The following is a 23,460-nucleotide window of genomic DNA, read 5'->3' as shown; positions in this document are numbered from 1 at the left end:
GTTAACTCCTCCGTGCTGTTTAAAAGAATTAGCCGTGACAGCCAGTCGCAGCCTGAGTTCTTGAACATGAAATCGAAACTGAAAGTGAAAATCTGGTAAGTTGACATTTTAATTTCGATGCCTGTTTTTCGCCTTTTTTGGATATCAGATTAGAGGTAGGTAGTAATTCTGATCTGGCCTTGCTTGGGAGTATCCAGTAATAACAAGTAATCCCTGACTGAGAGAAGTTTATATCGAAATCTTCAAGACAATTAATCTTGATTCTATTAGCCATATTAGGGGTGATCCCTCTACCTATATTTTCAAGCAATTTCAAGCACGCACACTGGGTTATTTTTGCATGAACCCCTTTAGAAGTGACATATTTTTTTGCTTGCAAGTAAACAATGTAGCACTTTCACAGCATCAATCGTAAAAGGGATTACGCACGGTGAACGAGTCTCGTGTTCGCAAAGCGAAATGATTCTATAGACGTCTCAACCCACACTAGTTATGTAAGAAGAGGTGAAGACTATCAATGCAATCCGCTGCTCAAAAGAATATCGTACTCTTTTTCCGAAATCCCAAACCCCAAAGAAATTCCGAAAATCCAGAATTCCATAAATCTAAAAATTACAACTTGAAACTAAACGGATCAAAACTCAAAATACTGTGAATCTTGTGACGAGGACGTCATTTTGGCCCTGAATGTCGTCACCGAAAGGGTAATAAATTTTTAACATTACTGAAATGAAATCGATTTCTAATTGATGATCCGATATATTCTATCGATGATTACCAAATCCAATGAAGACTCAATAAGTAATAGTTATCGCATGACTTTGAGTGCAATACGAGAAATATTTTACGAGCGAGGCGAGCCTTTTTATTAAACGTAAAATTTAATAGATTTAATCTATTTACAGAAAGTTATTAAAGGAAGCCAAAATTCCCGAGTTCAAAAAATAAAAATAACTCGGATAGTTAAAGGAAGCACAATTTTCCGAGTTAGAAAATCAATAATAACTCGGAAAGCTAAAGGAAGCAAAAATTCCAAAGTTATAAAAAATGGAAAATAACTTCCGGGCCTCTTTAATTTCGAATGTTTTTGTTCGAAAATCTTGCTAGATTCGAATTTTTAATTCGAACAAAAACATTCGACCGAAGTTCCCGCCGAAATTATGCACATCAAAATAAAGAAAGATTTTGTCGATCCAGAAGCTTCAAAATAATTGCAGCAGCTTTTTCAGAGATGTGAAATTATTATACATTACAGTATACACAGAAAAAGAAGATGTATTGTATTTTTTCGATTGAAAAGAAATTTTTCATTATTGCATTTCTCTATCAGACCCCTATCAGATTGATAACACTTTTCGATGTTTTTCTTTTGATGCATAGATGAGAAAATGCATACTGGTTTAAGCTATGAATGGTCTGCTGAAACAACATTTTTGCAACAAAAACTAATTGGGGCGAACTTCTCAACTTTCAACTATCGTCAAGCTGTAAACGTGTCGAATTTTCAAAGTAAAGTGTTGATTGTTGAAGAATTGATGCTGAAAAGTCAAAGACACAGTTTTGTGGAGGATTGGGAGAGACACAAGAGACTTTTTACAAAAGCCCCTCGTTACCTGGTTTAATCAAAGACATTGAAATTCCCTCGTTTTGTTATGGAAAATATTCTTGACAAGTATTAAAGAATTTCAAGTTTTTATGCATGCATTGATAAAAAAACGTAAAAAAACTGTTTGGTTTTCACGAACGAAGTGCCGATAGCTGAATTTATTTGCTATGGGTCGTGTCACGTGGTTGTCGAGTAGTTTTTTATAATTTCTATATATTTCATCAGATTTAATTTCACTCACTTTTTGGAAAGAATGGAGTAAGAGCTCATCAAAAAATAGTTTTTTTTTTTACGTTTTTCCATTATTTATTCCGAGAGTTCAGTTCTTTTCGGCTGTTTTGTTTTGATTTCCTCACGCTGCTTACCCAAATGTTAACCAATTTTTATTTAAAGTCGTCCTAAGGCCTCATAACACCCCTCTTCTCTCATTGCATTCTCGATAAATTTTCCGATCCAAAGAGGGGTTAGCCATTTCCAAACTCCTTTCCAATCTCGAGTTATCGCATTTTTTTGTTTTGATGACGTCATCAACTGAAAATGGCTAAAGATTCAGCCAAATTTGAAAATCGTGCTCAAGCGTTATAAACTCTTCAATCTCATTCACCATAAAATTCCCGATAGAATGAGGGGTCAACGACCTCCCAACTCCTTTACAATCTCGAGATATCGCATTTTTTTGTTTTGATGACGTCATCAACTGAAAATGGCTAAAAATTCAGCCAAATTTTGAAGTCCTACTCAAGCCTTATAAACCTTCCCATCTCATTCCCCATAAAGTTCTCGATCTAATGAGGGGTCAACGACCTCTCAACTCTTCTTCAAACTAGAGATATCGCATTTTGAAGTTTTTCCCAAACCCGTGACGTCAGTGGGTCCCTTTACCCCTAATGTTGTCAACGGTCAATTCGCGAATTTTGAAATTTTTGCGGTCAACAGGTACCTTATGCCCCAAGGGTCCCAAAAAACCAAAAAACGTCAATTTTTTCCAGGGAAAGTGGGTTTTTAAATTTGCGAAAGATTGACACTGCAACGACTTCTCTTAAAAACGCTAATTTTCACAAAATTTTCAAAGTTGAACCATTCCAGAGGCTAAACATGTTGGAATAGCGGCTAGACGAAAAAAATCGTGAAAAAAAACTGAATTTCCATTTTTAGGGCCCGCATATATCATTGAAATTTTGTAAATTTTGCTTACGCGCATGCGTTTGCCAAAAGAGTCGCACTCCGCTCGCTTACGCTCGCTCCGTGCGTAATAAATCTTTGATGATACGTATTTCGGCGGGACGCTAGTGTGACTAACTGTAGGGTAATTGCTCATTAACACCTTTACAAAAAGAATCATAATTTAACTCAGATATGAGATTCACGGGTAATTCATTCCACAGGCTGATGGTTGAGGGGAAGTAACTAAATTCATATGTTTGAATTCTTGCGTTGATTGGAATAATCAATAATCTGTCTCTGAAGAAGGGTGTTGGAATTAGATGAGGGATGTCGATATTAGACCAACTTACGGTATATTATAGCTCTGACTGAATCCTGTTCTACCTACCACCAGTCTTGATTAGTGCAAACCGCAGGTTACAGGTCACAGGTCACAGGTTACAGGTTACAGCTTCAATTATTTTAAAACATGCAAAGAAAATGTTTGAGAAAAACAGTTGTTAATGTCAAAAATATAATTCCAAAGGTATTTTTATTGAGCTAGAACTATTTTAAAGCTAAAAATCTATCCACGTGCTTACTATGTGCTTTCGCGTTTTATGCCGTAACACAGACCTGTAATACTTGTATTATATATTACACCTGTATCACGCATGTAATAAAATTTATGTTTTCAATGTTATATGCATGATACGTATGTTATACTGTATACAAAGAATGTATCAAAAAACATTGATCTTACCCTTTTGCTTTAAAACTACCCCCTAACAGGAAAATAGCTATTTCACAATCACTATGTTATATCTCATTTTATCTCCTGCATCACCTTGGGTATGATAACAAGAATCATGGCTCCGACTGGGGTTCTAGGCCCCCCCCTCCCGGTAAATTTAGGTCCCCCCTAAGAACAAGGTCCCCCAAGCCTGATAAAATTTTAGGTCCCAGTATAATAGGGGAAAAATTTTTGATGAATAATTTTTTTTCAATGTGAATTTTTACCATTTAGTCAATGAAAACACAAGTAAATAAACAGTAAAGTAAACTAGTAGTAACTTAACATTATACAACTTATGCACCCTTGAGTTCTTAAAATTGCCCTCTGAAATAGTGCCAAGAGGCAGTTTCAAAGAATGATTTTCCCTGACTTTTGGTTAAAAATCCAACCTTTTCCCCTGACAATTATCATGATTATTTGGAGGACCCACCATGGTTGGGTCCGACAAGAAAAATTATGAAAAGAGGAGATTCCTAGATTGGCTAAAAATCATCAAATTCAAGGCATTCTGGAAAAAAATTCCCTGACTTTTCCAGGTTTTCCCTGACTTTTTCTAAAAGCAGTCCTTTTTCCAGGTTTTCCAGGTTTTCCCTGTGAACCTGACCGCTGGGAACCCTGCAAGGATTTCCAAAGCTCTTTTTACATGTGTGTGCACTTCTAAGCATCAGATCACACTTCGCATGAAGACATAAAGGTTTTTTAGAGAAATTAAAAACAGTAAAGAAAAATATTTAGGAAGTGTTATTTAGCCCCAGAGTTACATAAAATTATGCAGGTCCACCCCAAGATAGTGCTCCCCCCACCTGTCCAGGAAAAACTAACAGCTCCCACCTCTTATATGGCAAATTTGAGGTGTAGCTCCCCCTGCTCAGGCGGGGGGGGGGCGAGCCATGAGAATTGATGAAAATAGCGTCAACAGGATTATATTTTATAAATGTTTCAATAATTTTTATATTTATAATATTTTAATATCCCTCTCTTGTAGTATTTATTGTTTTCAAAACCTGTCAATCTATATCCACTTGCAGCCTCAGCATCCTATTATGCATGAAATATATTTTAATGTTCATTGGTGGACTTTGAGATAATGTCATTATTTACATAATTTAAGTGTCATTTGTTGTCAATATTTGGGGTTGATGATTTGTCGTTTAAGTCATATTTTGATACATTTACATTTCCATTACATATAATATTTTCAGGAACTTATGTTATAAGTTGTATGTTACGAGTGCGTTACAGTTTGCCGGTCTTTAATTTGTATGACCTGTAACCTGTGATCTGTAAGCTATTACCTGTAACCTGTGACCTGTAACCTGCGGTTTACACTAACCACACCAGTTCAGACTTAAACTAGGCTAGTCTTATCCCTTTTATCTTTGCATCAATACAATGCTGACCAAGTTGACACAACACATTGACAAATCCCTGTGAGAAGTTTATATCGCTGCCATCAAGGCAAAAGGTCCAATCTCAGCTTGGAGCTTGGCCCTTTTTTCATAGTGAGGGGGATCCCATCTACATGAAAAAGGGTCAATCTCAAAATTTAAAGTTAGCAAAACAGAAAAATTCTTTGTTTCCTCAGACACTAATTTTGAGATTGACCTTTTGCCTTGATGATAGCGATATCCAAATCTGCAACAAAAACAAAAGTGGTCTCTTCTACTGATTGCTTCGTTGCGCTCCTTTGCAGACTAATTATTTAATTTCCACCAATAGGAGCCCTTCTTTTTGGCACCCATGGCTTTTCGATGCCTTGCCCCGCGTGTGGCTGTAAAATCTCACCCTTCATAACACTTCTTTTATTTGTTTCAATCCGTGCAGACCATTTCTCATCTTCAATTCTTTGAAAAAAGCAGAAATTTGATGTGAGAGGTAGATTGTCAACAAAGTGCTGTAAAACATCATTGAATGAATGAAGAACTTGAAATCTAAATATATATTCTCATTTTGAAGAATTGGTGCAAAAAAGTGAAACATGGAATAGTTTCATTTTTTATTGCTTTAATTGAAATGGGGGATTGAAAGTTTTTCTATGTTTATTATTTTTCCACAAACCCCTGTAACTATGGGCAAGCACCATGTTGCTAAGATGTTGGCTTTTAATAAAAAAATGAAACATGGCTTGGCAGCAGGTTTTAGGTGCCCCCTAAGAATTCAGGTGACCCCTAAGATTTAGGTAACCCCTGGTTGCCAAATATTTTAGGTGACCCCTAAGCCAATGACACGTCAAATTTTTTCGAAAATCCTTTTCAAACACTGAAAACAAAAGTAAAATCGGCTTGCACTCGAAAAATCCCGTAATCTTGATATAAGAGTTTAAGTCTATACTGCTTATGACCAGCTGCCGACGCACTGGACTTTTTCTTACCACCAGACACACCAGGACACACAAAGTCTGGTGTTGGATGAGGATACTTTTAACACCGGACAATCTCAACACCAAACTTGAGTCCAATGTGTCCGGTGCGCATTATTTTTTCAACCAACTTTGTCCAGTGTCCAGAATTGCGAAAAATTAACTTTGGAACTAAAACTGGACAAAAGGTTTTCGGTGTGGCTGAGGGATACTTTTTGGCACTGGACAAACACACCGGACTGTCCGGTGCATCAGCATGGTCGTTCCTGTCTCTGAGATGTCTTCTGTCTCCAGTGTAGTGATCCAGTGGTTATCTTTTAGCCAGCTTAGCAAAAATCAAGGAAATAAGTTCCAAAGGGAATAGAAAGATATCCCTTTTTATGAATTGAGACCTCGAACTATCTATTTGAATTTAACGTCAAAAAGGTTTATTGCCTTGGGTGGTAGGAGTTTGAAAATAAATTTATTCAAGAAGGATACAATATCTCACAAAATCAATAAATGAGAAGACAGAGAAAAAATAGTATCGGAAATGAGAAAATAATTTTTGGGATTTCGTAAATTGCGGTAAAATTCTTCAGTATTTTGGAAATCAGAAACCTCGTACATCCCCAAAAACTTAATTCTTTGGTGATATTAGAAATTTTTGTGAATATTGAAAAGATGAGTAAAGTACCATTGAAAGACAAAATATTTTTTCCTCCCTGGTCGCTAAGCAAAAAAAGATAGTTCCCATCAGCAATTCCGACCTTTATATTATTCCTATCTCTAAGGAAGGGTGTCAAAATTAGAAGCTAGGGATGTCTGCATTAGACCAACTTACGGTAAAACTTACAACTTCATTAAAGAAAGACGTAACCAACTCTTTGCTTGAGAAAATATGTTTGAAAAAGTTTTTTCACCTGTGAGGGAGAGTGCAAGTGTTATACAGGGCCCTGGTGGTAGTGGTCATTTGATGACAGTGGCGTTATTGATTTTGTTACATTTGACAAATTAAAATATTTGTGAATGTGCACTTTATAGTTTTGATTTCCATTGAAGAACCATATTCTGGCTTTCATGTTGCTAGATGCTCTTTTAGAGTTTTAAAGCTATCCTTACTAAAAATAATATTTAGAAAAAAAAAATCTTACAATAGCAGTCGATGATTCAGACGGTGTCAGTAAAAACAATCGAAAACCGAATCATTTGAACGTACTTGAATGCAAACATTCCATTGTTTGAATGCAAACAATGGAATATATTCTATAGCCCCATCAAAGTTTATGAAGCTTTGACAAAGCCGAAAAATAATAATAAAAAATTGAAATGATTCCAAGGGTGTCAAAAATTGAGAAAAAAAATAATCAGAAGTTAATCAGTCTGAACGTGTGAGAGTATACAGATCATGCAATTATAAAGGGAGTTTCATACCGATTACAAAAAGCCATAACTGAAAGACTAACTCTAAGACGGCTTTACAAGAATTCATACTTTTGAAAAGAATCACATTCCCTTTGGTTTATATATTATATGGTTTTTATCCTGATTATTTCATTCCAGAGAAAATAGCAAGATGATAACAGAGGAGCTCTTTTTCATCTATGATTCTGAAGCAATGCAAACAGAATATGACACCATTGAAGAATCCCTTCTTTTTCATCAACCTAAATTTGTAAGATATTTTCAATTGTACAGTACATACAAAAATTTAGTGGATTCGTCTGCAAATTATTCTTCACTTGGACGGTTCTTCACAAAGGCGATTAATTTCATCCTACATTCTTTTTTTCTAAAGGTAGCACAGGAGGAGGAATTTGTGCTTTTAGTTGGCCAATTAGTTGGAATTGTTGTCTTCAGCAATGATCTGGCAGGAAACATCCCATCCATTTTAAGGCTTGAAAAGATGAAATTCTCTGTCAAAAAAATCAACTCTTACTTGATTGTAGGTATATATTGAAACTTCTTGTCTTAACAAGTTTTTGTACTCATCATCAATAAATTTGGTTTCAGAACTTTAAAAAGCACAGTTTTGCATTTATACTGTGTTTTCATGGAATGTTTTTCTTTAAAGTTGGAAAAATCTTTTTAAATATTTTTATTCTAACTGTATTAACCCTTCAAGCACATTGGCAATGATAAAAATTTTATGATAAATTCTGAAATAATTAATTCAATTGACATGAAATTTCGGAAGTGTGAGTCAGCTCTAGGTTACTGTATCTAAGGAGTGGAAAATGGTGGTATTTGAAATTTTGAAAAGATTTAGGTTATTGATAATAAAAGCTTCTAGCCAAAGTTTTAGGAAAATCAGTCAAGTGGTTATGCCGAAAGTGAGCATTTCAGGTAAAATAGACTTGTTTGTAAAAAATAACATTTCGTGAACCTTGTCTTAGATGGTCGATATCTACCATGGCAAAGATTTCTCAAAAAAACTTCAAAAAACTTCAAAAGAATCTGAGTTGTGGCAGGGGGTGGACAGACAGGTCTGCGAAATACCAAATGTTCATTGGACTCTTTTATCATGTCATCTTAAATCATCCATATCTTTCGCCGTTCAAAATTTCAAATTCATTGCACTTGTTTATTTTGAGATTAGAGGGGGGGGCTTAACAAGAAAATGACAAATTTTGACGTGATTCATGTATAAAACATCAAGTTTGGTCGATTTGTTCTGAAATTGCGAGCTTTTTTTAGTTTTGCCCGGAAAGGCTTACGATGACGTCTTCGCAAAACTTTCAACCTTCATAACTTTTGATAGGAATATTTTCAAGGCATGTTTTATACCTCAATTTTCATCAGAATTTCATGATCTTTTAGCTGGTACTATCAGATTTTTAATATTCTCAGTCTCCTTTTTGTGCTATTAAAATATAAGATTACTTTAAGAATATGTTAATTTTCAAGTTTCTAGGATGCTCAAGATGTGATATGTCGGACCATGTGCTCAAAATTCAGTTGCAGAACTTCATTGAAATATTCAACTTTTATCACAGATCGTTTGATCACGTTAAAAATGTAAGAATGCTGTTCAATATTGCAATTTCCACACGTCATTTTTATAGTGCTACATTTCATAGTGAAAAAGTAACTTCATCAATTTCACTATCGTTGATCACATGATTGTTTAATCTTGTTCAAGAGTTAAACTTTATATCGAATTCTGTGTAAAATATCTTTCTTTACTTAAATGATTAGACAGAAAACAGCTGTTCTGTGGCTCAAGCGGTATTTTTTAATATTTTCTGTTGGCAAAGAACTACTCTCTGTCATGAACCAACAACTCAACGAAAGTGATTATTACTTTTATTACAAAATAGTGATTTTTCACTAACCAAAACCCAAAATTTTTTTCCTCCCTTAAATCATTTTGTAAATCTTTTAAACAGCTTAATTTTGACCACGTATGAAAAGAAGCGTGTCGAAAATTAAAGACATGATTTACTTTTTATAAGGAAAAGTTTTTTTTCATTATGGCTATCTGCTATCAGAAAGTAATATGTAATCATCATGAATACCACCGCCTGTAACATCTTCTACCATTCAATAAATGAAGCCTTTACCACTCACTCTTCCATCTCACTGCCTCTTGAAATGGATCACGAGTAAAGGATAGCTTAAATGCCTCCCTATTGCCAAAGGCTTGAACTATTTCAGTAAATGTCTTGTCGATCTTATGGTTCTAGTTTGTTATTTTTAGGCATGTGGTGATGATTCAAATAACTTTAGAAAAGAATTGGCAAAGATTTGTCAATGTTACTTGCCCCACGCTAAGAATTACAATTCAAGCTGGAATTCGATATTTTCACCTATTCCATCTGTAGAACTGAATAAGGTATTCCTTTATTCTAAACGTACTTGTAAACTTTTAGTTGAATTTATTAATTTATCCAGTTTTCTGTTCTATTAATTCTCTGTGCTTTATCTATTCATCATTTTAGGTAAGCTACGTCATTCTAATGAAAGTCAATGAAATTTTAGAGAGCTGTCAAAGACGTCAGAATGTTTTGTGTGGCGCTCTCTTCTCAGAGGAAAGGTACACAGCAATATTCCTTTCATATTTTGAAAGAAAAACTAATGTAACGTATTTGCCACCTGAGGATGTTATACTGTAGTTTTCTTTTTGAGTACACAGGCGGTGAAAAAGTCACTAAACTCTTTTGTTCTTAAAAAATTGTATATCTGCAGGTAATATCTCGTCATCACACTGCAGAGGTTGTTGCATTTCAGGCTTGTTTCAACACAGATATCACACGAAATTCTCTTCAATTTGACGTTGATCAAACCTGGCCAAAAGAATGTAAGAGTTTTATAATTGTTATTAAATCTATAAGTTTGAGTGCTTTTTGTCTTGATTTTTATATTTTGTCAACATAACTCTTTGGTCTATAGACACTCCTGCGGTCACAAGTGGCCCTCGCCAGGATTTTTTTTTATTTTCTAAATAAGGTTATTAAGTTTTCTCAACAAAATAAGTTTATCACCGGAGAACTTGGATAAAATAATGTCAAAACTACAGCTGACTGACCCAGGTTGTTCATTGATATTTGCTTTTGATATTATGGACCGAAATGCCGGGGTAGGGATACTTTCCTTGCCAACCGATGGAGTGTGCAGTTGAGGTTTGAAAAAGGAACCCTACTAGGGACTGGGCTCTCAAATGTTTTTAGTCTGCGAGGTAAAGTTAAAGTTTGCCGTCCGTTGTCCGTTTTGCACCCTTTGCGCAGACACTCGCTGTTGTTATGCCTTTAATTTCCATTTCTCAATTTTCACAATTTACTCGCAACGGCTGTATTTTCATGCTAACTTTTTTACCTTCTTAAGCGATCCTAAGTGGTACTCCAATCCGACCCAGTGTGGGGCTATGATGGCTGAAAGAGGGCCCTGGGGTACCCTCTGATAAACGGCAAGTCTCTGTAAGCTTTTTTGCCCAACTACTCCCCATGGCTAAGATGAGACATTTCTTATTAAAATGTACCATGTGACAGATTTTTAATTATTTAAAAAAATTAGTTTCCTCAAGGCAGTTGTTGGATTATTTGTGTCATTTCTTTTGACCATTCATTCACTTTAAGACAATTCTTTTTACTTGCTTTCTTCATCGTGAAGTTAAATTTTCTTCTTGTTTGTTTTTAGTTACCAGCTGAAAGATTTAATCCAGGTAAGGTATAATTTCATAATTTTTGAAAACGTTACAATCAAAGAATGGTTTCGACACGTAATAATGCTTCACATTTTACCTTCATCAGGATTCGAATGTCCGTACGGCGTCAACTTTTACAAAGTGTTTGTGACAAAGAAACAATATGAATCATTGGTGCACTCCGCAAACACTTCGCCTTATAAACGAAACACCGAGGAACAGTTGCAAGTCACTTCGCGTAAAAGGATCACCAAATTACCCTTAGCCTTCAGCAACAAGAATACGTCCAGTGAATCTCTCCAGTCGTTAAATTCAAGAGAATCGTTGCTTTCAGAACATAGTTTTGATTCGAACAGTTTGAACGATAGCATGGAAAGTATACAAAGCACTCATGAGACAGAGGAACAGCAAACATCACAAAATGCTCCAACGGAGGTAAAGTAATGTCTTATTTTTGGAGATGGGTACAACAAGAAATTCGATGAAGTCATTTTTCCGTGAAACTGATTGAAAATTAATAGGATATTGAAATGTCTAGTAAAGTGTCGGCAATACGAAAACAATGTGTTGTAAGGTGGATTAAGGTGGATATGAAAAGATGGGAATCTAATTGGAGGAACTGAGGAAGTATTTCAGTTGAGTATGGCATTATGAAAATCGGATTAAAGATGGATGCAGAGGGTGTTGAAAAGAATCCAACCCGCTCTTCCCTTTATTCTTAGGATATTTGGAAAGATGGTATGAGAGAAATCCACATCTACGTCCAAGGACATTCCAGTACGCTATTGGTCCTATTCATGGAACAAAAGAAGAAGTATTCTGAAAAGAAAATCAAATCCTTGGTATATTTTTGCATGCTCATAATGTATTGTTGAAACACTTGTAAATAAGATTTCTAAATGCGGCCCCAAGTAATAAAATATCGGTAGCAAATCTATTTTTAATTTTTGGTTTTAAATTTTTGATTTAATTAATTTAATTATGTAATCTGTTTCAGTGGGGAATGTTACTGCCTCAGTTGGGCGATCTGGAAGCACAAGTCAAATCACTTGTTTCAAATGAATCCGAAAAGGTAGGTCGATCTTTCGCAGGTTTGTCGCTTTAGGATCTCGCACTGATGTAGGATCTAATGCCTTTAGATTTTAGCTAAGGGCGCTAGCAGTTTATATTAGAACTTACCTGTTTATAAGGAAAGATTTATTTTTGGCCATCCTCTAGATCTCGCATCTTGAATGTAAAAGTCAACAGGGTCCCTTTACCCTTTGACGTGACTGGATTCTTCCAGCGGTATCTCAAATTTGAAAAGTAGTCGAGAGGATTTTAACCCCTCCTTGGATCAGAAATTTGATTGACAATACAATGAGGTGAGTTATGGGGGAGGAGACATATTTTGAAAAATGAGATATCTCAAGTCTGAGTCGAATCTTTTTGGTCTTTGCTATGCATGCGGGATTGAGTTTAGTGAAAATTATTTGTTTTTAATTGTTTTACTGACATTCTTCCATAACTTCTTTTCAAGGATGGCGTGGATTTGGAGCGGATCAATTACGTACAATATGACAAACTAAAGCACACAGTAAAAAGTAAGCAGTGATATATGCCAATTTTTCTTGTTTGTTACGACAAAAAAGAAGTTTGTTCTTCGAAAAACAGCTGATTTTTGAAATATTTATTGGGGCCACTTCGCAGAGGGTGTGGAGGAGAGGAGGTTCTTTGCGTGTGTTTATGTTTGACAATGTTTTTGAATAGAGGGGGTATAATTCTTGGGATGTTATAACAAGTTGCCGGTTGTCGACCATTGTGAAGGGATAATCTGTCAGTCGGTTTTTAAATGCTCGTTTCTTTGCATTATGGCATGTAATATAACATAATAATGTTTGATCGAGATTGCATGCCAACACATTCCTTCATGTCATTGCTGACGTGCCAAAATACACACCACTCACCTTTTATTCTGCCAAGGTCATTTCATGTAATCAATCTTTTTGTTTTTAAAGACGCTATTTCACAAGGCATCATTTGTTACTTTCTTTGAAGAGGGTAAAGAGGTAAAAAAACTTTCACGAATTCTTGATTTTGGCGAAAAACAAATCGGCTGATTTATGTTTTGATTTCTTACTTTGCCACAACTATTATGAACGGAAGACATTTTTCCTGACTAGGATTTCACTTGTTTTTTATAAGGAACACGTTTATAAGGAACTTGAAAATGGTCCGAAGGAATTGTTATTAAGGAACTGCTGAGACTGAAAATAAGAAAACAAGTTAAGGAAAAGAGCAACCTCGTCCCCGTGTATTCCAGGCTTTATTTACGTTACTGATTGACGCCAGAGAATTATCTAGCGCTATCAGTAATAATCAAAAAGCTGATAATACGCAGGGATCGAGGTTGGGAAAAGAGAGATAAACTTAAGCTTGCTCGCATTTACAAAAGCCTAAATATATTGACAAAATATTGACGGAACAACATTAAATAAACGTCTTCTTTACTGTAGTCCATTGTTATACTTATACATTAGTTATATACTTGGCAAATCCAATCTTAGCAGTCAAGGAAATAAGAAACTCGATAAGGGACTTTAAGGCTTAAATTCTCTGGAAAATTAAGGAACTTTAAGCTCGGAGCCAAGTTAAAGTTCCTTATAAAAAACGTGTATGTGCCAAAAAAAAATTAACATAAATTTTAAACCATTGCGGGTTATTCACGCTTTTCATGAAATTAAAGGAAACGTCTGTATATTCAATCTCGCAATTACAGTGGCGTTTTATTGATGAGGTTAATTTGAAAACCTCAATTAAAAAGATCGATTAACCTGAGGTTTCATTGTTTTTGATATGATGATTTCCTTTGTCAAATGAAACACTTTCTTGTCAATGAATGATTTCCTGTTCGAACTTTTTTGTTGCAGCTTGCTAGTTCAAAGGTTTCGTTGTGACATCGCAGTTCTTATCAAAGCTTTAGCATTTAGTTTTCTTTAAGGAGAAAAAGGTTTGTTTTTGTTGGCTCGAATGTCATGTAACATTTGACGTCTCATGTTCAATCACATTTCATGATGTGCCTCGTCTGCTTAAGAAACAAAAGAAATGTATTTTGAAGAGCACAAACATTTCTCTTGAAACTAACGGAAGCATTTTCACTGGTCGTTTACACTACATGATACATTCTCGTTTCTCACGCTGAACTTGAAACATATTCAATTACAATTTTTTTTTTCTCACAGTTCACTCAAACAGGGCACCGTGCGAATCACTTTTCTGTTTTTCTAAGTAAGCGAATTTCTTTAAAGAATCGGCCTCCTGCTCAATATCTCTCTTCATCATTTTTTTAAGCAAAAAGAATCCAAAGTTTTCAAAATAGTTTCTTTTCAATGAACCAACCTTTAGTATTTTTCACTTTTCTTCACTTTTTTGAAGACTACTTCTTTAATACGCTTGTTTTTCGATGATGTTTTAGATGTGAATAATTTATCTTGTATTTGAGGACAATCACCAGAAGAAAAGAACTTACCAGGGCGCTGTATAACTTTTTTCATCATTTTCTTTTCTCAAAAAAGGAAAAAAATCAGTTATGAATGTAAATAACAAGAGAAGTCTTGGTTGTTTTGAAGTTGACGTAGACATCTTCAAAAGATATCTCGTGAGCGCAAGTCAGCCTCACAATTTAATTGCGGCCATCACTCTTGCTGTAGTTGCATTGTTGGTGATAAGCACCAATTGCATTGCTCTCGTTGGTATGAAGAAACGTCGTATTTGGAGAAGACAATCCACGAGGTTCTTGATTTTACTGGTGCTCACTGATATGGTTGTCGGCACCATCACATTACCATTACATTGTGTGGTATATGCTCAACCGAACCTCCTGAAAAAGTCAAAACTGAATGCAACTCTTCGGTTTTTCGGAGTTTTTCCAACCACGTTGTCTATGTTGACGGTGTTTTTGATCGCCTTCGACCGTTGTTTTGCCATATTAAAAGCACCCTTACATAGAATATATGCGACCAATAGATCGGTGTCGCTAGTTATGTTGAGCGCGATCGTGGTTGCGTTTCTCATCGGTATCACAGACTTTTCTAATCTTTTTAAAACCCGTGCTAGAATTGCGACATCGCTACTGTGTCTTGGTGTTTTGAAAACTTTCTTATTCATGGCAGTGTGTATTGTTTACATTCTGGTGATGCGGAGTGTGCGCCGTACAGCTGCAAACACGCGCGTCTCCTTCAACAATGCTGTATCTCCGACACCAAGCTACGACCGAACATTTTCCCGCATTAGCCTGCTTTTATGTGCGTCTTTTATGGTGTGTCACCTCCCTTCAATCGGCTGTCATTTCTACAACGCAATGAAACTTCTAGGACATTGTTCCGCTGGGCCCATCACATTCTATCTCACCACTTGGACAAATCTTCCTATGTTTTTGAACAGCTTTTTAAACGGTACTTTATTGATTTACGGGAATCGAAAGCTGAAGCGATGGTTCGTGCGCACTTGTATTGAAATATTTGAATATTCGAGAAGCAATAGGTCCATCTCACCATCTAACTTGCAGCGAAAGAATGCAATGATCGCTGATCATTCGGAACAAAAGACCATTCAACGAGTGGCTATTAATTTCAACGTTAATGTTTTGAGATAATTCTTTACAGGACAATTAAGCATCATCTTATGGGTATTTTCACTAAAAGATGTTGGCAATTTAGTTACCAGTCCTGGGATTGGAGTCTTACTCATCTAATTAAGAAAATTGAATGAAATTGTATTAAAAATTTGTCAAATATGATTTTAATTTGAAGCTCAATAAAAGTGGATCATTTCGAAAAAAAATTCGTCCACAGCGGCTTTTATTTACTATTATCATTGTATACCGTAATTGTAGAATCCCTCTACGCCCTCCCTTGAGTACGAAAATGCTCGTTTTTCGTAAAAACTATTTTATAAGAAAGTTTATTTTATTATAACTAAGAACATAGTCAAATCAATAAAAATAAGGTATAAAGTCCAGGGGCAAACCCCTATGATCCATAGCATCTTTCGTCGGTCTCAATCATGTGATTGGTTCGAAAGTAGACATGATTTTGAAATTTTTTGAGAGGGGGGCGAATAAGGCCTGGCAAAAGTTTTTATGGCAAGAAAAACTGACGTGGTTGGCAAAACTCCTAACCCGTAAAATTATTAGAAATTTGACGATCTTCAAAGTCAAATTTAACGAAAATGATTACCGTATTGCTTCGAATAAACGCAACAGGATTTTATTAAACTTTTTGGTTTTCAGATGGGAGTTTATTCGAGGGGGGCGTTTAAAAGAAGGGAGTGTAAATAATTCACAACCAAGGATAAAGCGAATGGGAAAATAAACGCCTCTCCTTATGAAAAGTTTTCCTCGTTTGAAGGACATTTAGTAGAAGGGGAGTAGAAGGAAATTCTGAGAAAAAAATATACTAAAACAAGTTAAATGCTCAAACACATAAAAAGATATGGCCAATTTAAAGGCTTGGGGACACGAGAATTTTTTTCGCGATGGTGCAACGCAACCATCCCACCAACACACGAAAAAAGTGCGTGTCCTATGGTTTTTTTTTTGTTTCATGGGACAAAAAGTGAGGGAAATACCCAAAAGACACGCTGATTTTGTCCCTGGGACAAAAGTGAGAGAACACACAAGTAAGTAGTAAGTATATTCATCTGATGACTATCGGCGGAGCCGGGATTAAAGGAGTCTATCCCCTTTTCTTTTTGCGCTAGACCTGGGAGATCGAATGCTGAGGTGGAGCGCCACACTTACTCTCAGCTCCCAGTAACTTACTCTCAGCTCCCAGTAACTTACCGCCTAGATCAGATTACCCAATCTACGCTACTCATCCGCTGAGTTGGCGGTGACCGGGGATCGAACCCACAACCCTTAGATTGTAAGGCGAATGCTCTACCGACTGAGCTACCCGGCCACAAACAAATGTGATTAAAAGTGTCGTCGATTTCACATTTATTGGTAGAAAGAAAAATGGGGTTGAGAAACAGGAGCGCGTTTCAGGTTGGTGGGATTAAGCATGTTGCATTGCACCAACACAAAAAAAACTTCTCGCGTTCCCAACCTTAAAGCTTTAAGTACTGTAAAATATGTTACGTTTTAGACAAAATTTGACGTCAATCGCACTCTAACTGACAAATTTTAAACTTCGAAAGTCTGTATTCCTTTATTAGTTCGAGTACAAGTAGTAGTATACTTTTTGCCTAGAATTTCATGTTTAATCCGTTGGTATCGATCATTCCGTTTAATTCAACGAAGTTTCTAGAAGCTTTGTTTATAGCTACCATGGGACCGTCACTTAACAATCAGCTAGAAACAAAATAATTACAACTTTTTAGGAATGGCATTACTTGAATAATAGACGATATCGGCTTAACGAAATTCTCCCCGAATGATTACACATGATGCATTGCGCAAAAAATTCAGTAAGTCAATATTGTCCGTGAATTTTTTTGCGCAATGCATCATGGGCAATCATTTGGGGAGAATTCGGAAAGCTGATATCGTCTATTATACCCGAAAGAATAATTTTATATGCAATTACGTTTTTATCGATTCCATTTTTATAAGTAAATTTTTTATTTTCTAGATTAAAATAAGGCAATTTTTCAACATTTTTTATAGAAGATTTTTTTACCATTCTTTGTCTGTATAGCTTAAAGCACTTAAAGCTTTTTGATAGACTGAATGGCGCTGATAAATGGCCCGGCGTAATTTGGCAGACTCCATTTTTTGGCTTTGCTTGAGGTGGTAGCAAATATATGCCACTAGATCCAATCCCTTTTTAGAAAAAAAAACGAACAGAAATCAATGACCAATAGACCAATTTGTTTTCAAATTTTTGCAATTTTAAATTTTCCGCAAATTAGGCCTGGCAAAAGTTTTTATTGCCAAAAAACTGACGTTATAGGCAAAACTCTAGCCTGTTAGACGAAACCGTTTGTTTTAATAAACATTTTGGTTTAGTGGGAAGGTACTGGCTAGCAAAACTCCTAACCCTATAAATACACAAAACAATGATGATTTTGATTAAAAAAAGTCCAGTGAAGTAGACTAGAGGATGTCATCATCTTGCTTGAATTTTTTCACTTTCGTTTTCAAAAATTATAAGAAAACAACAAGTCAATAAAATATATTCTAAAACCCCATCGAAATTTTTTGAAACTATAATAAAAACATGTAAATTTTATTCTCAAGCAAATCCCAAAATCTTATCTACTTTCGAACTAATCAAATACGGTTGCGTCGTACAAAAAATGCTACGTATCCTAGGCTTGCCCTCTACACCAATAAAGCCTAAATTGTCTTAATTCTGCTCCTAAAAAAAGAACAGATTAGGACTTTCCATACTTAATCTTGTCAATTTTCGGACCTACCCCGGAGGTCCTTTATTGTACAAACTACATTGTACAAAGAAAGGTCCTTTAAATTAACTGATGTTCGTCCGTTCGTGCGTTCGTGCGTTACCAGCTTTTCTCAGGATTGGCTCATTAGTTTTTTCTGATTTTTTACACAATAATGCAAAATAGTATTTCCCAAAATAATTGTTTTCAAAAAAATAATTGTTTTAACCCTTTAACTGCCGTGGCATTTTTTACACCCTCGACCTATATGCTGACATGGGAAAAAAGTAGCGATTTTCACTTCATTTTCTGAATAATATATGAAGTATCAGCCAAGGATTATAATTTTGAGTTAAACATTGTAGAATAGTTATTTTTCAACATAGAAAAGTTTTTAACAATTCATTTTTTTCATTTCAAACCATCATCGGCATATGCCGACATCGGCACGGAAAGGGTTAAGCAAATTTGGGCCAAAAAGTCCCTAAAAATGGGGTTGTTTGGACTTTGCGTGAAATTGCTTCTTTAGTTTTTTCTGAGTTTTTTGCATCAAGATAGAGAGAATATCAACAAATAGCAAGAGAGTAAAAATCGGATATTCTTATTTGGTGAAATTCCCTTATGTCATTTTTAGAGAAAAAGAGCATTTCTCGCGATTGGATTTATATTTTTGCACTTATTTTGATGTAAAATGGTAATATTTAAAATCTGATGAAGCCCGATTTTCGAAAAATAATTTTTTGGGCAAACTTGGGCCAAAAAATCCCTAAAAAATGGGGTTTTCTGGACTTTCTATCTAGGACTATAAGTCATACGACTTTACTTCACAGGTCGATTTTAATTTGAGCTGTGATATTCACGGTAATCTATTCAAGCTGCTCACTACACTTTTTTACTCTCTTGCTATTTGTTCTATTTTTATCAGATTCTCGTCATCAGGTAGGTCCATTCAGCATGTTGCTTGTTTACTGTTGGTACGACTTATAGCGCCAAATCGAGGGATAGGCTAAAATCTAAATTTAGTAATTTAATATTTAATTATGATTTTACCATTAATCGCACGATGAGTTATTCTTTCTTATTTGGCGCCCTTTCAAAGAGAGCAATTAATCCTTAATTGGATCTTGTAGAGAGCAATTAATCGTTAATCACACTCTTCGATGCCGCGCCAATTTACATTGACTTACGTTTACATAGACTGGAGTCGTTTACAAAATTGATTTTAATGTTTTTTAACATTTTTTTTTACTTCGAACGTTTTAATTGCGTTCGAAATTCATTTTGTGAGAAAGAAAATCTATAACAAAAATAAAAGAAAACATAAAACTATAAATATAAAACTTTCAGTGTAATTTACTTTCCTACCGGGGAAAAGTAGCGAAACCCATTTTGCGATTAGCTCGTAATCACATAATAACTCGTACAATTCGAAAGTTGCACTCGTGATTTTTTTTTCGAATTTTCCTCGTCCTTTCGGATACGAAAATTAATAACAAAAAAATCACTCGTGCAATTATTCTCGTTATCATGTGATTACATATACTTAACCCAAGAAGTGATGCAAAAGATATTTAAGTTGAGCCAGTGCGGTAAACACGTTGTTTCACAGTGTATTTAGTCTGAATCGAAGACCTCTATAGTGTTGTGATGTGAAGACAATTGATTTGAGACAAAGTATTTATGTTTTTAGATGTTATATTTCATGAAACCACATTTAACATGTTCATGGGCCTTGGTAAAAAATGTACTCGATGGGTGGCATATAATGATCTTTATCCTTCTCTTTTGTTTAACCTGTTTGGCATGTTTCTAGTTTGTTTTGCCAAAATATTTCACGACGTTGCAGCGTAAGATTTCACTCTTCATTGAGTGTGGTGCTGGGTCCGTCGCGAAACGCATTCGTTCTATGATGGTAAATTCTGCGTGTTCTTCAAAACTATAGGAGATGGATTCGTCTGTGTAGTGCTTTGTTACCATATACGACAAGTACTTCTTTTTGACGTGCGACCTATGGTTATTCAATCTTTCATTGAAAGGTGTTTTGCTTTTTCCTACGTACTGTTTTCGATAATTTTTACAATTCAGAGATATATCACCCGATCAGACTTACAATTTACGTTGTGTAATACCTTGAAAGTCCTACCTGTTTCGTTCGACTTGAATGTTTGTGTGTCCTTTATCTTACTGCAGTTTACACAACGTTTTTTACAGCATGGACTACATCGTTTCGTATTGTAATTTTCAGGATTTTTGAGCTTTGATCGTACTAATGTATCTCTCAAATTGTTGGGTCTTCTGTAAAGGATACTTGGTTGTTCTTTTAGGTACTTCCTTCCTTTTTCAGTTGTCTGGGTGATTATTCCAATGTTTGTTCATGATTTCCTTGAAGTCAATCGTTCTTGGGTTGTAACACGTGATAAGGGGTGCGATGATTTCTATTGAAGTAGTTTTTTCGGTTTGGTTCACTTTTTCAATTACTCTATCAAGCTCTTTGTCACTATAGCCACTCGCTTTAAAGAAAGCTTTGTGTTCCTTTGCTCTCTCCATGAAAGTTTCATTTTCAGAACAAATCCTTTTGATTCTGGTGAATTGGCTGTATGGTATTGATTTTTTGGTGTGATTTGGTTGACAGCTCTTTTGATCGAGAAAACTGTGTGTGTCTACTTCTTTATAGTATAAATTTGTTTTGAGAAAACCATATTCATCTATGGTCACGGTAGTGTCCAAGAAATGAATGGATTTCGACGAAAATTCGCGAGTGAACTTGATGTGCTCGTGTACTTCGTTTATGTGTTGTAGAAAATCGTTGAGGTCGATAAAAGATGATATCTGCCATTGCTTGGTCTTCATAGATATGTTTCTTTTCAAAATCTCCCATGTAAACATTCGCATAGTTAGGTGCTGCTCTGTTTCCCATTGCTGTCCCTTTCTGTTGAGTGTAGAACTTGTCTCGAAATACAAAATTATTGAGGGTTAGAATACTTTCCATTAGCTCCACTTTCGTTGATGGTACATGTTCTTTGTGATAGTGATTATCCATTTGGTTTTTCAGAATTTCCAAACCCTCATTGTTATCTATGTTTGTATATAAACTCGAGGCATCCATGGTTACTAAGAGTGATCCTATTGGTACCCTATGCTTCTCATTAATACAACGGATGAAATCGTTTGTGTCTTTGATATAAGACGGAAGATTAGTCGCAATCGGTTTTATAGTGCGATCTACATACGCTGAAATCTTTTCAGTATGGCAACTAGATGAGGAGACTATTGGTCTTCCAGGATTACTTTTTTTGTGAATTTTTGGGCGTATGTAGAAAACTGGTGTTCTCGGTTCTATCGGTGCGAGTTTATCGGTCATCTTCTTTTCGATATCTCCGCTATCTTCAAGCTTTTGCAAGACCTATTCTTTGATCTTCTCTGCGTTTTGGATTGTATCTTCTTTCATTTCTTTATAGAACTTCCTGTCTTGAAGATGTCGTAAGGCTTCACCCTCATATTTCTTTGCATCTTGGATGACGACAGCTCCTCCTTTGTCTGCGTTTTTGATTATGATTTTATCATTTTCCTATATTATATTCCTAATCTAAGAAACTCTTTTCGCTAGAGGATGAGCAGAAGCCTGTGTATTAGAGAGCGGTCATAAAGTATCTACTAAAATTTGTTCCCATATTTCCCATTCGTTATTTCAAGAACTTCACAGGGTCTGCACCAACAGGACTGGAAGGACAGAGGAGGGGCTATTGTCCCGTCACTATAGTTTCATTTTTTAAATCTGACCTTTTATTATAGGCTTTTGAGAACTTACATTTTCAGGAATGTCAGTTCAAAACAGAGTGGTTTTAGCTAAATGAGAGGGTCAAAAAGTCAAAATTTTCTCCCCGTCGGCGCAAACCATGGTTGCAATAAAATTTCCTGAAAAGAACACACAAAAATCATGAAGCACCGTAGCAAGAAAACAATTTCACATTTCGGCAGTTTTCATCCGAGCTACGAACAAGGCAGTGATTGGGGAGGGGAGGGGTGGTTTAAGATTCTCCTTAGGGGGAGGGGTGCGAAAAATGTTTGGCTTGTCTAGGGGGGGGGGTCGAAATTTTTTTGAACATGTCGAGGGTGGGGATGCGAACCCACGAAATTTTTGGGAATATCCTCCACCCCCTCTATTAGATACTTTATGACCCCTCCCTTATAATGCTGTGAAAATTTCTTTTCTTGACAGGTAATATGGGTGAACCAGTGAAAGTTCGTGATTATAACACCATTGATGGAGTGCGGTGTATTCATCATCAATTTCAACAATCTTCTTCCTTACGAAGCATCACCTTAAGGTAACCTTCTTTGTTATCTCCTCAACGGCCTCAATCACAATTGGCGGAGTTTAGCAGAAAATCTAAACGTTTACGATATCCGTCTACAAAAAAATAAAACAAACATCCGCATAACTTTTTACATTTTTCATTAGAACCCACTTGGAACCCCTTACCACTTGAAAAATTGGCCAAAACATCGTCCTCAGTGAAATTACGCTCCAATTTACACGCTTTTTTATAAGAATGGTGTAAATCCATTTCATCATGGATATTCTTAACTTTTTTGGGAAAATCATCCTAAAATATTCTTACAGCATTCTTAGGTTAGGATCCTAATTCAGACTAGATTCAACATGTATAGTACACACGTCTCAAGCATAAAATTGCATTTCTGTGAATGGAGTGAGCCTTACTTGGGGGTAATTAGCAATTTATAATTGCAAAATTCCATGATAGTGATATTCTTAGCATTATTCTTAATTTTTTGGTGGTCATTTTCGAACTAACCAACCTTTTCTTGAAACTTCGAAAATCGATTGGCTCGTCTCGTCTCGTCTTCAAACCAATTTTTTTGTGTCAAAATAGACGACAAAATTGAACAAATAAATGAGACTTACCTAAGTTGATATTTATTTGTGATTTTATGATTATTAGTTTCCAGTATCAATGAGGGAGATTGTAGCGAAGAGAATGCGAAGCGGAACAGTCAGTATTGGCAATTAATCAGCTTATAGAAAACGACGAGAGAGCTATAAGGGA

The 23,460-nt window shown here is 35.6% G+C and overlaps 1 protein-coding gene across 2 annotated transcripts; it reads left to right on the top strand.

Moving 5' to 3' along the window:
* Positions 1–114: 114 nt before the first annotated feature.
* Positions 115–22,748, top strand: LOC136809851 (BLOC-3 complex member HPS4-like). 2 transcript variants are annotated; one of them, XM_067066445.1, is made up of 13 exons: positions 115–155; positions 7,447–7,558; positions 7,682–7,828; positions 8,791–8,901; positions 9,584–9,718; positions 9,825–9,919; positions 10,114–10,183; positions 11,020–11,044; positions 11,133–11,461; positions 11,749–11,868; positions 12,024–12,098; positions 12,546–12,609; positions 22,611–22,748. In XM_067066445.1, exons 2-13 carry the CDS (start codon positions 7,460–7,462, stop codon positions 22,721–22,723), a joined length of 1,383 nt encoding a protein of 460 aa, XP_066922546.1. In that variant the 5' UTR covers positions 115–155; positions 7,447–7,459; the 3' UTR covers positions 22,724–22,748. The 2 variants fall into 2 exon arrangements, with proteins under 2 accessions (XP_066922546.1, XP_066922612.1); XM_067066511.1 differs by having other exon boundaries at positions 135–155; positions 7,682–7,832.
* The last annotated feature ends 712 nt before the right edge of the window (positions 22,749–23,460 follow it).

Source organism: Clytia hemisphaerica, unplaced genomic scaffold (genome assembly GCF_902728285.1).
Source record: "Clytia hemisphaerica strain Z4C2 unplaced genomic scaffold, Clytia hemisphaerica genome assembly, whole genome shotgun sequence".
Taxonomy (NCBI): Eukaryota; Metazoa; Cnidaria; class Hydrozoa; order Leptothecata; family Clytiidae; genus Clytia; species Clytia hemisphaerica.
This window is presented reverse-complemented; position numbering and strand designations above follow the sequence as displayed.

Excerpts from the sequence above, each read along its gene's own strand:
- LOC136809851 (XM_067066445.1), top strand. The coding sequence starts at position 7,460 with ATGATAACAGAGGAGCTCTTTTTCATCTATGATTCTGAAGCAATGCAA. Across the intron at positions 11,462-11,748 it reads CACAAAATGCTCCAACGGAG|GATATTTGGAAAGATGGTAT; the intron begins GTAAAGTAATGT and ends CTTTATTCTTAG. Across the intron at positions 12,099-12,545 it reads TTTCAAATGAATCCGAAAAG|GATGGCGTGGATTTGGAGCG; the intron begins GTAGGTCGATCT and ends CTTCTTTTCAAG.